Source organism: Trachurus japonicus, chromosome 2 (genome assembly GCF_045865225.1).
Source record: "Trachurus japonicus isolate A0001 chromosome 2, Traja_1.0".
NCBI lineage: Eukaryota > Metazoa > Chordata > Actinopteri > Carangiformes > Carangidae > Trachurus > Trachurus japonicus.
In genome coordinates, this window is record NC_140908.1 from 11,259,108 (window position 1) to 11,272,245 (window position 13,138).

The window sequence follows — 13,138 nt, forward strand, 5'->3', positions numbered from 1 at the left end:
GCAGTAAACATGTGGATGAGATGAAACAACAGATGGCGCTGAAGCACTAAAGTCAGGATGCAAAACCTTTTTATTTCCAGTCTATGGGCAAAACTGATGTAATGGATACAGTTCACAGTCACCATGATGCAATCAATCAGGCGGTATCGTTTACTCTAGTGTTGTTTTCAGGTATTTGCACTTGATTGAGAATTGATTGAATATTTCAATTAATCAAAATAATCAATATAATCACAGGCTGCTCCAGCTCCGCTGTCGAAGGGACAGATACAGGAAATCTTTCCTGCCACATGCCATCACACTGTATAATAACAGCTGAAAAAAACTCTGGTCATAACTTACAGTCACTATGCACCTTATTTTTCTACACACAGTTACACACATTGCACATTTTCTTCTTGCACTAAAATCAATGCTGCCAATTTGTTATTGTATATACTTTTGTACATCACATTTTATTTTATTTGCTATTGCTATTTTATTATGTATAGTTTGTTCTTTATATTTTACTATTTTATTATGTATAGTTTGTTCTTTATATTTTACTATTTTATTATGTATAGTTTATATTCTTATTCTTTATATTCTTATACTATATGTTGTTATCGTCACTGTGTGTCTGTGTCTTTTTTTAACCCCAAGGTTGCTAGGCTATTGTTATAAATGTTGTGTTGTGTTGTGTTGTGTTATTAAAAAAAAAAAGTTAAAAGTTAATATAATCATCACACATATTTTTATTCTCCATCATTCATTCATTGATCATTTTTATTGAGCCATTGCAAAACATGCCTCTACTGCTGATTAGTAAAGAGGGGCTCTAAACTCATGGGAGGAAAACAAATTATTGTTTTAATAATCAATCATCTATAATAACCTGGTGATTGGAGTACTGGCTCCATTAAAACTCACTTAAAATGGAAATATTACAACACCATGCAGCAATAACAATGTCACGGCAAAGTAAAACACAAAGAAAAATCACATTTAAAGGCTTAAGCTTCATTCCTCAGCTCAGCACCTTTTTAATACTTAGACACAATTGGAGCCAAAAGGACAACGGTCTCATTACTGTCCGTTCAGTCTTAGTTTCAGTGCCCACACTGGATCCCGGTAAACACATAAAGATTATTACTGCAGCATAATGAGAGCAGCAGATAGAGCTCATAAAAATTAAGGAGCAGTCTTCTCAGGGGGGGGCGGCTCTGTGAAAGCAAGGCACACACATTCTTCATCCTGCCTCGCTCTGCACACTCACCTGTGAGTGTTTGCTCAGACAAACTGGGACAATAACTCAGCCCAGGAACGAAAGTGCATCAGTCTTTGCCTTAACAGACACTTGACATTTAGTTTAGCAGAGAAAGCAGGCCTTTAACTTCGGTCTTTGAAGGATCAGGGAGAGTCTGTGGTTCTGGTGAAGCCATAAGAAGAGAATCACAGCAGCCTGGCTGGAAAACACAGGATTCATCTTAGAGAGTAATGTATTTAATAGTGTTGTAGTAGGCTACTCTTGAGACCACATTGGTTTTTGTCTCAGAATCAACATTTTTTTCTTGGTCTTGTCTTAGTCTCCGTCGAGCTGGACTCAGGATTTTTTTCTCAAGACCAAAGCTGCAGTGACATCTTTTTTCTTTTTCTTTAAACCGCAAATGACTCTCTGTGTCACTCACTCGCTTTGGTTTATGTGATGTAATTCAATAACTTTAAGTTAATTAAAATTGTTCTACAAAAGTATATGCTTTGTGTAACCATCTGAAAAACTTGATTGCACCACTGTGACAACAGTGGGAGAGACCTCAGCAGGTTTTGTGTTGTGTTAACCTGTTCAATCCAAACTTTGTTTCAATTAAATATGGTTTAGATTTGATATCAAATTATCTTTTCAATTTAGCTGAGAAATAATGTATCCAGCCACAAGATTATTATGAGAACTTGTACTGAATACAGTAGGTAATGGTCTTGAAAATGGTCTCACATTGGTTTGGTCTTACCACAACACTATAGTAGGCTATTTTAAGTGTTTATCATATTTCTTGATGTAAAACCTTCACTTGAAAATAAACCAGTTACTCCAGCGAATATAGGGAAGTAAAAACTACATTATTTGTATGTGAAATGTATTAAAGCTATGGAAAAATACTCCAATAAAGTAAAAGTACCTCCTAAATGTACAGCAGCTGTGTAAATGTTACCACGACGATCTGTTGATCACGCACGATGACGTCAGGACGTCCGCAGCCTAGCAGCAGAAAAGACGACGTAAACAAAAGCAGAAAGCTACAAATCAGCTAGCGTCAAGTAACTAATGTTTCGTGAGTAAAATACCTAATGTAGCTGCTTTAGACTGTTTGATAAAACGCTGTTGTGTCGTGTCGGTGAGCACAACTCACACTGTCACTCGTTTTTCGCCGGAGGGAGAGGCTGAACGATTCAACAGGAGGCATTTACCGCTGTAGCTACTTTAGCATTGAGCTAACCCTTAGATAACGGTAACGCGGATTTTGTGATTCCTGTAATCGATGTGAGCCAAAAACAACGTTTTATCCGTAACACGGTGGTGACTGCCACTCTGACTCACACCAGTCACACCGGTCAGTGCTGCCTGTCACCGATGAAGCGACCATGAGTTAGCCGACACGGGTTAAAGAGTCGGTCAGCTGGCTGAACGTGGCTGGGTCGTGGTGTGTGAAGCTCCGGGACTCGGACTGCGATGTTCAGCCTGATGGCGAACTGCTGCAACTGGCTAAAACGGTGGCGAGAGCCCGCAAGGTGAGTGATGGGATGTTGATCATGTAAAATATAAACCTGTGATTCACCTGGACAAATGGGCCGACCTGATGTCAGTCTAACCTCCCCTCGTTGAAATCAGATCATTTATAATCACATCATAACACAACATGAGAAATCACAGCCTTGCATTACTATCACACAGCTCCAAGTCAATCAGTCGACTTTAAACACATTTAAATCAACATTTAAACCAGGTCAGACACTGATTCTTTGTTTACAGGTGTGGTGATTAATGCAGGAATAAAGTTGAGCTGGTGAGTTAACACTCTTATACAGTCAGCCAAATAAATGTCAGCAAACCTGGACTAAAGATCATCAGATGCTCCTTTCTTCTTCTGTACATAACAGTATATATCTTTATTATTTATATACATATTTGGACATAGTAAATTCTTTATATTTTTATTCCTTACTTCTTTACGTATCCTCCTACGTAAAGAAGTGCATTTCCTAATAAAAGCCTAGGCTATCTATGTCTAGATAATAATCAGAAGTGAATGATGTGTTAAACAGGTGTCCACTCTACTATTTACAGATATTGTAGGATGAATAGATATTTACATAATTGTTATACATGATTTAAATGCAGGAAAAGCCAAATTCTCAGGTTCAATCTTCTCTAAAGTTTAAAGTATCCGATTCACTGTTTCATTTTTAAAGTACGCAATGCATTTAAAGATGTTATTTTCCAACTACATGGCATTTTAGGCCCCAAATACTGAATTCACAAATGCAAATGAATCAATAATGAGCATGATTTAGGGAGATATTAAGCTGGTTAATACATCAGTTGCAGCCTGTGGTGGTTCCACTTTACTCCAGTCATTTATCTTGTTTTGTTCTGTATTTTAATGAACGCTCTCTAAGCCTACCAGCTCCTTCCTCGGTGCGTTTGTGTATCCTGGAGCTCCTTGGTGGCTGGTTACAGAGAATAAGTAAAACACTGAGTGTCAAGCAGCAAGACCCAACAAAATGTAATTGATGGCGCTTAACCCACGTGGTGCCTGTGAAGGGAACTGATCCTTTTGGACTTAGTCAGAAATCCTCCTCTAATCCTGCAGCCAGGTCTGTTCAGTGGGTCTCTTTGCTTGTGGCCACGTTGCTGTGAGGAGTTTGTTGCAGCGAGGGCAGAGGGTTATGGGTTAGCAGACTGGATCCAGACAGCGTCTCACCTTTTGGAGGTTTACACCCAGAGCCCGTCCCGATGAAGGCCAGTTGGCTCCAGAGGACGGTTAGATGGATCGTGCGGTTGATGTCTTTTCGGCGCAAGTTTCAAAGTTAAGTTCACATGAGCGTTGATGTGCAGCTCTGCTTCTTTCTTCTTCTTTTTTTTTTATTTCAGAGCTGTTTTCAGGTTTTTTCTTTTTAGTTTACATGTTGTACTTTGGTCTTTTGCACTGCTTTTGAACTTTTCATGCCAGGAGCCATAATGTAAAACTTAAGTGTTGTATGATTACTGTTATTATTACAGTACAAGCAGCCACTGAATGGGGCTTTTTGACTGTGCAAAAATCATTCCTCTTTCTTTATTCGCTTTTTGAAGGACCCATTTTCTCTCTCTTTGACTTCCTGAGAGTAATTACATGTGAAAAATGTTTTATTTATTTATTTATTTTTAATACTTCTTTTATTTTGGTTAGAGCTTGTCTTGTTTCTATTGAGACATATGTGCAGCAAATTATGGTGCAATTATTGAAGTGCTTTCAGAGAAGTTTGTCACCCAAGCTATAAAACTGCTGCTCAGGTGTGTGTATGCTAGATACCTGCAGAGGAAACAGTGTGTGTGTGTGCCTCTGTTTGCAGGAATGCTTTTTGAACATCCATATTTGCAACCGCCAATAACACTCTGCATTTTTGTGGTTGGGTTTAAAACATATAACAGCATAGCATATATCAGCATTATGATATGAGCCTGTTTCCTGTACGTTGATTTTAATCTCTTTGTTTATTATGCCTTTGCTGAGCATGTGATTTGCTGAGTCACCCAGACGATTGATCGTGTTGGTCATTCAGATTATTAATTGGCTTACCCGTGCCCCCAGACATGCGTCACGAGAGCTAATGCCAGGTCACGTCTTTACATCAGACGCTCCACTTCCATCCTGGACCTGACTCAGCAGTGATGTTCCTGTATTCATTTTTCTCCTCTCCCATCTCACAGGAAGGTGACTCTGGTGATGGTGGGACTGGATAACGCAGGGAAGACGGCAACAGTGCGAGGAATCCAAGGAGGTTTGGACTCTCTGTTATAGATGTTTTCAGTGTTACGTGCTTTAAAAATACATCTTGGTTAATAATAGAGAGGTTGGGTTTGTCAGCCACGTCTTGTTTACTCTGAATAAACTGCCTCACTTCTTGTTCTGTTGGGTGTTTGTCATCATGTATATTTTACCTCAAGTCTGACTGCTCGCATTTTATAGTTGATCACTGCTTATGCATTTTTAAACTTGCAAAGTTGTGCAAGAAAGTTTGTGTAAAAGAGTTTTATTACTCTGTGGCATTCTCTCTCTTTGTTTTTTTCTTTTTTAACCCGCCACACCATGTTTATTATTAAAAGAGGAGATCTTAATGAATCTACAGCAGGGAAAATAAGTATTGACCGTCAACATTTTTCTCAGAAAATATATTTCTAATAGAGCTATTGACATGAAATTTTCAGCAGATGTTGGCAACAACCCAAGTAATGCATATATACAAAGAAATCCAGACATTTATGTCTATAAATTAAGTAATGTGTAATAAAATGAAATGACACAGGGAAAAAGTATTGAACACATGAAGAAAAGGAGGTGCCAAGAAAGCCAAGAAAGCAGCTGGAGTCTGTCAGTATTTAGAAAGTCATCCTGTCCTCTATCAGTGCAAAGTAATATCAGCTGCTTTAGTCCAAATTGACGCCTTTGAAAAGGTTTCTCATCACCAGGTGTCACACAAGTGGCGTCTCATGATGGGGAAAAGCAAAGAGCTTCTCAAGACCTTCAGAAATGATGCATCAGTTACAGATGTGTCTGAATGCACCGTTTTATCCGTAAATAGAATGTGTTTCTCTTTCTGCTCACACCGTTTCTTTCTTTTCTTCTCCAGACAATCCCAACGACGTGGCTCCGACCGTCGGTTTCTCAAAGGTGGACCTGAAGCAGGGCAAGTTCGAGGTGACCATCTTCGACCTCGGCGGCGGGAAGAGGATCCGAGGCATCTGGAAGAACTACTACTCGGAGTCCCACGGCGTGGTGTTCGTGGTGGACTCCAGCGACGTCCAGCGGATCCAGGAGACGCGGGAAACCATGGCCGAGGTCCTGCAGCACCCGCGCATCGCCGGCAAACCCGTGCTAGTGTGAGTGTGATGAAACAGATTTAAAGAGGACGCAAAAGGGGTTGAGAGTTAAAGATGAGCCCGGAGCTACAATTTTATAAGAGTCTGGATAAACGGGGAAAGAAAGTGAAACTAGAGTGCCGCAGACAAACAACCACAAGGCAGTAGATCTAGTCTGTGTTTATCCAGCCCTCATTAATATGTCTTTATTCCTCTCCGCTCACAGACTTGCCAACAAACAGGACCAGGATGGAGCGCTGGCTGAGGCCGACATCATTGAAAACCTGTCACTGGAGAAGCTTGTGAACGAGAACAAGTGTCTCTGTCAGATCGTAAGTGTTTGTGCACCTGTCGCGGCGGCAGCTGAGTGACATTAAGAGGCTGTTTGGTTCAACTGCAGTTTCACCCATATAAAGATAAAGAGAGAGGCTTTTTGCGGACATGTGGGAACTCAAAACAGAAAACCACAGGCGCTGACGTTTTCACTCCCGTTCCCTTTCTCCAGGAGCCTTGCTCTGCCGTCCTCGGCTACGGCAAAAAGGTGGACAAGTCCATCAAGAAAGGCCTGAACTGGCTGCTCAACAACATTGCCAAAGACTACGAGGCCATTACGGAGCGCGTGCAGAAGGACACGGCCGAGCAGCGGGCGCAGGAGGAGCAGGACAAGAAGGAGCGGGCGGAGCGGGTGCGGCGGATACGAGAGGAGAGGTGAGGCGTTGGTTAAAGGGATAGTTCAACATTTTGGCAAATTGGCCCATTGCCATAATCCATATAGTCTTAGCAGTAGGTTTGTTACCTTAAATTGTTGGTGCAAGCTATTTTTAAAACGGCGGAGGAGAGCTGCGAGCTGCTCAGAGCTACACTACAGAGGCTAATGGTGTTGGTTTCCCTCATCAAATCCACAATCCAACAACTCCAAAACGGATGAGTTGATGAGGGAAACCAAGAAATCCCATGAGCCTCCGTAGCGTAGCTCTGAGCAGTTCGTGGCTCTGCTCCGCCGTTCTAAAAACAGCTTGCACCGACAATTAAAGGTAACAAACCTACTGCTAAAACTATAGGGATTATGGCAATGGGCCAATTTGCCAAAATGTTGAACTATCCTTTTAAAGTGTGTGGAGGAGGAGAGAGAAGTCAAACAGATAAGAGGTGAAATGTAAAGGTGGAATAATAAATGAAGCCAGGGAGAAGTGGAAATGTCAAAATGCCAGCGCTGCTGATGTTTGCAGTCTCTCCTGTCTGAGGGAATACATTTCCTCCTCCTTGTGCTGAACTCATAATAAAATAGACGTTAAATATCACATTTATTTCTAAAGAGCAAACCCTCCGTCGTAAAAGGAGAAATAACCAATTTGTAGAAATACACACTGTAATGAAATCTGGCCTCAGATCAGTTTCGGTGGATGTAAACGCAGTCGCCCGGGAGCTGTGTGTCATATTACTGAAAGGTTAAAGGGGACCTATTATGCTTTTCCAGCTTTTCAGACTTTTATATATGTTTAAAATGTTGGATAATGGTTCTAGAGGCCGTGGAAGTGTCATATCCTGAGGTTAATGCATTTGGAGGTAAACCCTGCTAGATAATTGGGATTTCTCTGCACACCTGTTACACTCGGTTGCGCTGAGTTTTTTTTGACATGAGCTCGCATCTACGTCGATGCGTGCCGGACTCCCCTACATGGTCATGCCGAGGTCTCTGCTCCAGCCGGCCCCGCCTCCTCCCATGCTGCTCTGTTGTGCCTGGTGTCACAGCGGAGAGCGGAGCGGAGCACTTCCTGCTTCTTCCCTGCATGTTTTAGCGCTGTAGCGTCACTTTACTAAGTTTTATTTAGAAGTTTACGCCGACGTTTCATGTAAGTGAAGCTGTACCTGTGTGAGGAGCGACGTACCGCCGGGGCGACGTTGTTCGCCGGACCGACGTAACGCTGGACCACCGGAGCTCCGGAGCTCCGGAGCTGCAGCGGCTCCTCACACAGGCAGAGCCCGTCTGCAGGCCTCCTTGGCCGGGCAGGCGTCCGTGCTCATCGCGGTAGAGAAAACCATCGCTAATAAACATACCCGCAGGTTTTTTAGACGTTTACCGCCGTGTGGTTAGTCTATTTAGCAGAATGTGGGTCTCATTGATGAAATCTTGTGGCAGTTGAATTAGTTTGAATGAAAAGAAAGTGAAGCTGTGAGAAGGAGGAGGAGAGGAGCAGTGCTGCTGTAGTCTATGTGCACAAATCACCTCATTTACATCAATAAATAACTGTTTTACAATGAACTGACCAGTCTGCATATATTTTTTATTTATTTTATATATTTATTTTTGCATTTTTATATTACATGTTACATGGTTACAGTAGCCTACATGGCAAAGACTACTCTATACCATCTTTGGTTAGGGTGAGACTAGGTCATGGGCACATTTCATTACACAATGTAGACTGGTCAGATGCATACTGGAGATCTGGCATTTTGCCTACTGCAGATTTAGCTTTTGTTTGCATACTACATTTTGGCCAAATCAGTATAGGTACTAGTAGTAGACATCGTCATGGTAACGCAATGCTGAGGCAGTGGTTCATTTGCATTTAAAGGGAGGGGCCACTGAAACAGACCGTTTTGCAGAGCCCTGTTTTTGAGAATGCTGTGATGTTTGATCTTTGGGGTATTTTGACCGAAGCACGTCACAGACATGTCTTTAAGACACACAGGAACTATTTTAGTTGGTGCAAAAAGGAGCATAATAGGTCCCCTTTAACATCTTGTTCTCCCCTCAGAGAGCGACAGGAGCGCGAGGAGGCCGAACGGGAAGGGAGACCGATCCAGGAAGAGGAGCCCGACGACGATGACATGCCCAGCCCCTTCCAACCAATCAGCAACGTCGTCTCCGAGGTGCGTAGTGTATGCAACCCATCCGAGGCTCTTTTACGTCAGAGGCTCAGGAAATGACAGCTTTTGGCTTTTGGTGTTTCTTTTTCAGAATGAAGACAAAGAGAGGGAGAGGAAGAGACAAAGAGAGCTGCAGAAGAGCTCGACAAACAGCCAGGAGGAGGAGGAGGAGGAGGACGACGAAGAGCCGGACGACTCCAGACAGACGCCGGAGAACGCCAGCTCAGGTGAGAGACACGTCTTCTGAATTTCTTAGATCAATGAAAAACAAAACCGTGTCGTTTTTCGGGCTTAGAAGCGATTTCACTCGGCTGACAAAAAGTTGTGTAACACTGGGAAACGAAGACGGCTCCTGGGTGAAGATGAGAGGGCAGCGGCTTCTCTGAAGAGGCTGCGCTCACAGCGTGCGATTGGGTTTGGCAGCACATGGATAGAAAGTCTAAGCTCATTGACAAACAGACAGCAAGATCTTCAATCTGTTTCCACTTTGAACGCAAGTGATCAAACAAAAAAAATAAAAAACACAGACTCAAACAATCTCCATCAATTTAGGAAACGAGAAGTGAGATTCCACCGTCTCTTTTTCTGCTCCGAATAGATGGAGATAATTACGCATCAAGGAGATAATTTAAGGATCAAAAGATGAAATTTACAAGCGCAGCGATGGAAAACGAAGGAGGACGTGTGTGTTTAGTCGTGTATTGACTCGTGTCTCTGCGCGTTCAGCTGCAACAGGCGAGCAGAGCAAGAAGAAAGCCAGGAAGCTGCACCTGAAGAGGAAGCACCGGGTCGACCCGCTGAGGACCGAGGACGGCCCGGCGGAGAGCCCCACCCCTCCACCCCCACCAGGTAAACTTTTTCTTGCTCATGCTGCTGCTTTATGTTGATTTGTTTTATTTTGAAAGGCTTTTTTTGCCCAGTTCGCTTTGTATTAATCGTTTTGAACGGCAGAAACCAAACTGTGCGGAACCTGAGCATCACCTCCTCCTCCTCTACCTCCTCTGACCTTGTCTCTGTTTTTCCAGTGGGATGGGCCACACCCAAAGCTTCTAGGCTGCCAAAACTGGAGCCGCTCGGGGACTCCAAACATTCGGGTAAAGCCGGCCGGCCGCCTGCGGAGTCTGCTCGCGCTTCATCCCTCGCTGTTTAACCACTGTTTAATTTCATGCATTGCTTCATTTTTGTTCTAAAGCCTAATCAGCCATTCATTTCCTCACTAACCTGCTCTGTGTGTGGATTAACATAACTCACTACCTGTGGTGGCGGTGAATCAGTGTTTCTTCTTCGGTGTAATTTGGATCCACTTACAGTCGGAGCTCAGGTGTCTGTGTTTTCTTCTTCTTCCGTGGCTTAGTTGTGTTTTTCCGAGGAGGAATTAGTGAGTGCACAGAGGAAACACTGAACTCTGTCTGTCTTTAGAAGATGTGTGTGTGTGTGTGGACTGTTAATTAGCATCACACACACAACACAACACTGCCGTCCTTCTCTTCTCCTGCCTCTCACCAGGCAGACGTCTTAACAAGCTCTCTTCGCTCATCCATTCACATTTTGTCTCTTGTCGTTTTGTCTTTGTGTTGTTGTTGTTGTCGACTGACGTCTAATGGAGTGTTTTTATGGCAGGATGCAGTTTTCTGACCTTGGTTTCATCCCTTCCGCAGACTTTTTCAAGAAGCCTCTCCCGCCCCTAGCCAACAGGCTGCGGCCCAACGGCGACGCTCACGACGTCATCGTTTAGTAGCGATTGGCGTTGACTCCCGACCAATCACGGCTCTCCCTCCCCCTTTTTTTTTTTCTCCTCAAGTGAGCGGTGTGTAGACAACCAGCGTGCACACACACAAACACATGCGCAGAGAAGACGACTTCCAGGAGGACCCCAGGGGGGAGAAGCGGGAGGCGGAAGCGCGCAGGAGCATCGTGGGAAACGCGGTCCCGCTCGGAGCACGGTTTCACAAACGGACGCGTGAAACACTGAACACTGAGGTTGTGTCTTTGCTCGACTGAAGCACAAGCTGTGCCGTCGTCTCTCTGCTACTGTAGAACTGAAACTTTATTTTTTATTGTTAATATCAGTGTTAAACTGTTTGGACTCATCAGTCCGACTGAAATGCTTTTAATTGACAAAGAATGTAGATATATTAATTATAACCACATGTCTGTTACTGAATATTGGATTCATATACACGCTGTCTTTAAAATTGACTGTATTTCATTCATTTATTTTTACATCTTCAGTTTTGTAGTGCAAACGAAGGTGCACATGATAATGTGGATGATAATGTACCTGAATATGGTTCAAAATCCTTTTTTTTTTTTACTAAAGTGGTGTGACACAACTCTGGCCTGTACATGGGGAAAGTGCTACACTACATTGTGATTGTTAACTGGTCCAGTCTATTAATGAATGTTGTTACATTTCACATAGTTACTGTAAAGTTTTCACAGTCGTGGACAAAAAAACAAAAAAAATCTGTAAAAGGAAACATTTTTTTTGTATCTCGCAAAAGCATCTTATAGGATCTTTTTATTTATTGTCAAAAATGTTCAACATATATGAATATATTTGTCTTTCTATGTCTACAGGGCTACACATACACTTTTTATGCATTCTGCTGTTCCCACTGTGGACCTGTTTTTAAAGTGGTATTTCTCTGGAGGCAGGAAGCAAGCCTCACACTCGCTGCCTCTCAGGTGGCCCTGAGGTGTGAGCCAACGTTGTTGTTGTTGTTCCAGCTTCTCTGACTCTGCCTTCTGCACCCGCTCACTTTGAAAACAGCTAAAATTACATCCCGGAAAAAAAAAAAAAACATACACAAACATAAATATGGGAAGAAAAAAAAATAGTTGGATCACTCCAGTGCCCCAGTTAAGTTTTCTGTTGGAAGAGTTTGCTGTGGGACGATGAGGGAGGAGGAAGTATCACTACACCGACACCTGGAACAGCCAATACTGGGTCAGAACACTTGAGAATATGTGCAGGAAATATCACTTTAAAAATCACAATATTGAATTTCAAAGCAAAAGTACAACACTCACTCTCTTGTTAATGAGCTAGATGTTTGAAAAAAATATTTTTTCTATCCAGTCTGAATTTTATAACAGCACAATTAAAGATGTTTTAAATATATTCACGACTGTCTGGAATTGATGTGTGTTTGTTTGCAATGTTTCTTTTTACATAATGAATAGGTGGATTGTACTGGTTGTTGCTGCTTTGTGTTTTTATTATTTTTTGGTGCAATAATACTGAATAATATTTATTCAAGTATTTTTGGTAATTGAAGATTACACTCCAGTTGCAATCCAGCACCGTCATTTACAGTTGCAGTGTGGTGTCTCACACTTAGGAGCAGCTGAGAATAGTGAAAACCGGATAGAGGAGATAAACATACACCACAGAGATGTGAAATATAATAGAAAGAGTAAATGTGAATAATATAACAATATTGAGAAATTTCCTAATAAATTCCCTTAAGCTTTGTAGAAAAGCACACTTAAATCAAGGACGGACTGACTGGACTGAACCATGCAGCGTTTTTTTGAGTCTATTTATTAGGGCCACAGGCAATCGCACCGGGCACTGGTCCCAACAGCTATGAAATAGCTGCAGGGACCAGTGTCCGGGCGAAGCGAAACTACTGTTATTGTGTGGATTTTTTCTTATTAGTGTGAATGCTGGAAGCATTCACACTATTGTTATTCGGTTCGGCCATTTTCTGCCTTTCTTCGGCATTTAATACTTTAAATAAATACTTTGTGCTCTGCTCTGCTCTGTGTGCTCTGCTCTGTGTGCAGTGGCCAGCTGTTGGGGCCAGCTCGTTATCAAAGTCTATAAATAGAACAGTGCAGGTGCAGCCTGGCCGCTTGTTAAAATCGCCTGTTTGGTTTTTGGTCATTTTCTCCAAAACCACCGGCCCGATTTCAACCAAACCTTCTGCGTTGGACTCCCCTCGGACCACCAGATGATATATCCGAGTTTGGAGAAATTTGAAGAAATTTTAATTTTTGGTCAAAAAAAAAAAACGTCAGCCGCGCGCCTGTCGTCTTTTTAAAATGGCCTGTTTGGTTTTTGGTCATTTTCTCCAAAACCACCGGCCCGATTTCAACCAAACCTTCTGCGTTGGACTCCCCTCGGACCCCCAGATGATATATCCGAGTTTGGAGAAATTT

General features: G+C 42.5%; 1 protein-coding gene across 4 annotated transcripts; it reads left to right on the plus strand.

Moving 5' to 3' along the window:
* The first annotated feature begins 2,244 nt into the window (after positions 1–2,244).
* On the plus strand, positions 2,245–12,095 carry arl13b (ADP-ribosylation factor-like 13b). Of its 4 annotated transcripts, none has more exons than XM_085801034.1 (10): positions 2,245–2,766; positions 4,949–5,019; positions 5,869–6,118; positions 6,324–6,429; positions 6,603–6,805; positions 8,860–8,974; positions 9,063–9,198; positions 9,698–9,820; positions 9,997–10,065; positions 10,630–12,095. In XM_085801034.1, exons 1-10 carry the CDS (start codon positions 2,708–2,710, stop codon positions 10,704–10,706), a joined length of 1,209 nt encoding a protein of 402 aa, XP_085657160.1. In that variant the 5' UTR covers positions 2,245–2,707; the 3' UTR covers positions 10,707–12,095. The 4 variants fall into 4 exon arrangements, with proteins under 4 accessions (XP_085657160.1, XP_085657167.1, XP_085657184.1 ...); XM_085801041.1 differs by having other exon boundaries at positions 10,773–12,095; XM_085801050.1 differs by lacking the exon at positions 2,245–2,766 and adding an exon at positions 3,886–4,069 and having other exon boundaries at positions 4,953–5,019.
* Positions 12,096–13,138: the final 1,043 nt, after the last annotated feature.

Coding starts and splice junctions, on each gene's coding strand:
- arl13b (XM_085801034.1), top strand. CDS start 2,708: ATGTTCAGCCTGATGGCGAACTGCTGCAACTGGCTAAAACGGTGGCGA. Junction 6,119..6,323: donor GCCGGCAAACCCGTGCTAGT/GTGAGTGTGATG, acceptor CTCCGCTCACAG/ACTTGCCAACAAACAGGACC. Junction 6,430..6,602: donor ACAAGTGTCTCTGTCAGATC/GTAAGTGTTTGT, acceptor CCCTTTCTCCAG/GAGCCTTGCTCTGCCGTCCT.